Here is a 1,518-nt window from a genome sequence, read left to right on the forward strand (position 1 = left end):
CTGCTGAAACTGGAACCCACTGCTTCTTTGGCTCCACAAACGTCACCTTGCCCTTATCCTTATCAGTCCTAGTAATAGGGGCCGAACAGGGGGGTACACAACAACTGCAGGAGGAGGAGGAGGAGGAACCGTAGTACACTGATCATAAGAATGACCCAAGTGTTTACAAGAGAAGCAAAAAATTGGCCGCTTCTCATAGATAACTGTCTGCCAGAAGCCACGGTTACCAGCACGCTCAATCCAAACCCTGTCGGGCAACTTATGCCCCAAGTTCACCTCAATGCACACCCTTGCCTCACTAGGTCGTCTCAAGTCGGTGGTGGCCTCATCAATTCTCAAGGGCATTCCTATTGCCCCAGATAAGGCGAAAAGGAACCCCTTCGTACGTAAATGTACTGGAAGCAGAGGGAACGATACCCATACGGGAACTATCGGAGTCTCTTGCTCAGGTGTAAAGTCACATGTCCACTTAAGGACTCTCATCGGACAACCATCAATATACCATGAAGGTTTAAGAAAAAGCCTGCTGTAATCCTCCTCATGTGTAAGGTGTATAAGAATGTGTGTTGTGTCGATCAATCCCACCTCGAAACAACCATGGAACCTAAACTTAGAAAAAATCTCATGTACCTTCCTCATGGTTGGCTTGCGATGTGGAAATTTCCCCACGAGTGTATACTTGTAAGGATCAGCGAGTGTAGCCTCCTCGGACTCAGTCAAAACTATTGCCGGCTCACCCATATATATAAAGGGTTCTTTAGCAGAAAACCCAGCAGTGGAAGAGTCATCTATACCCTGTATAACCGATGCAAACGACTTTTGTGAACTCCGTTCAGCTTGAGACAGGCCCGGACGGCCAGAAACTGCAGTAGCATAGGTCTTTCGGCCCTGGTTGAGCACTGTCTGGGCCTCATGTGGAAAAATCGATGATGGAATTGGGTCCGTAACAAAATTCCCCACATTTTGGTGAAGTGTCACCGGCGCGTGACCACTACGCGCCGGCCGTTGACCGGTGAGGGCGCGTCCGGAGTCGGAATTGGATGAATTTTTAGTGGAAGGTTCGCCTTTTCATGGGTAATCTTATGGTCAGGCGCGTGTCCCTGTTTGAGCTCTATGGAAGGATTAATTGAAAAATCAATTTTTGGCCCCTCGGGATCCGATCTGTCAATTTCGGGCGATTCGGATGAAATCTCTACCACCCCCAGGGTTTTCGGCCCTTCTGGAATCATTGGTGATAGTCCTAGACCCTGATTCAATGCGTATGGGGGTGTTTCGACGACCTTGGGATTCGTGCCATGATTTTTCAAACTCAGATCTATTGAGTTGGGGGATGAATCTGATATTGGGGTTATAGGAGATGTTTTGGTGGTTGTTGGTGATGATTTTCCGGTTTAGGCTTTAGGGTTTAGGGTTTAGGGTTTAGGGTTTTTTTTTTTTAAATTGTAACAAATATTTGAAGATGAAATGCAATCACACTAAACAAGACACGAACAAAAACTAATGAAAGGTACTCAAGGG

At 46.8% G+C, this 1,518-nt stretch overlaps 1 protein-coding gene across 1 annotated transcript; it reads right to left on the reverse strand.

Moving 5' to 3' along the window:
* Positions 1 to 167: 167 nt before the first annotated feature.
* LOC111383383 lies at positions 168 to 741 on the reverse strand (the record flags this gene model as incomplete). Its single annotated transcript, XM_023007491.1, has 1 exon — positions 168 to 741. A coding segment is annotated over exon 1 (574 nt), but the record flags the coding sequence as incomplete, so codon positions are not given.
* Between the last annotated feature and the right edge of the window lie 777 nt (positions 742 to 1,518).

This window comes from Olea europaea, unplaced genomic scaffold, assembly GCF_002742605.1.
Source record: "Olea europaea var. sylvestris unplaced genomic scaffold, O_europaea_v1 scaffold26723, whole genome shotgun sequence".
Classification (NCBI taxonomy): domain Eukaryota; kingdom Viridiplantae; phylum Streptophyta; class Magnoliopsida; order Lamiales; family Oleaceae; genus Olea; species Olea europaea.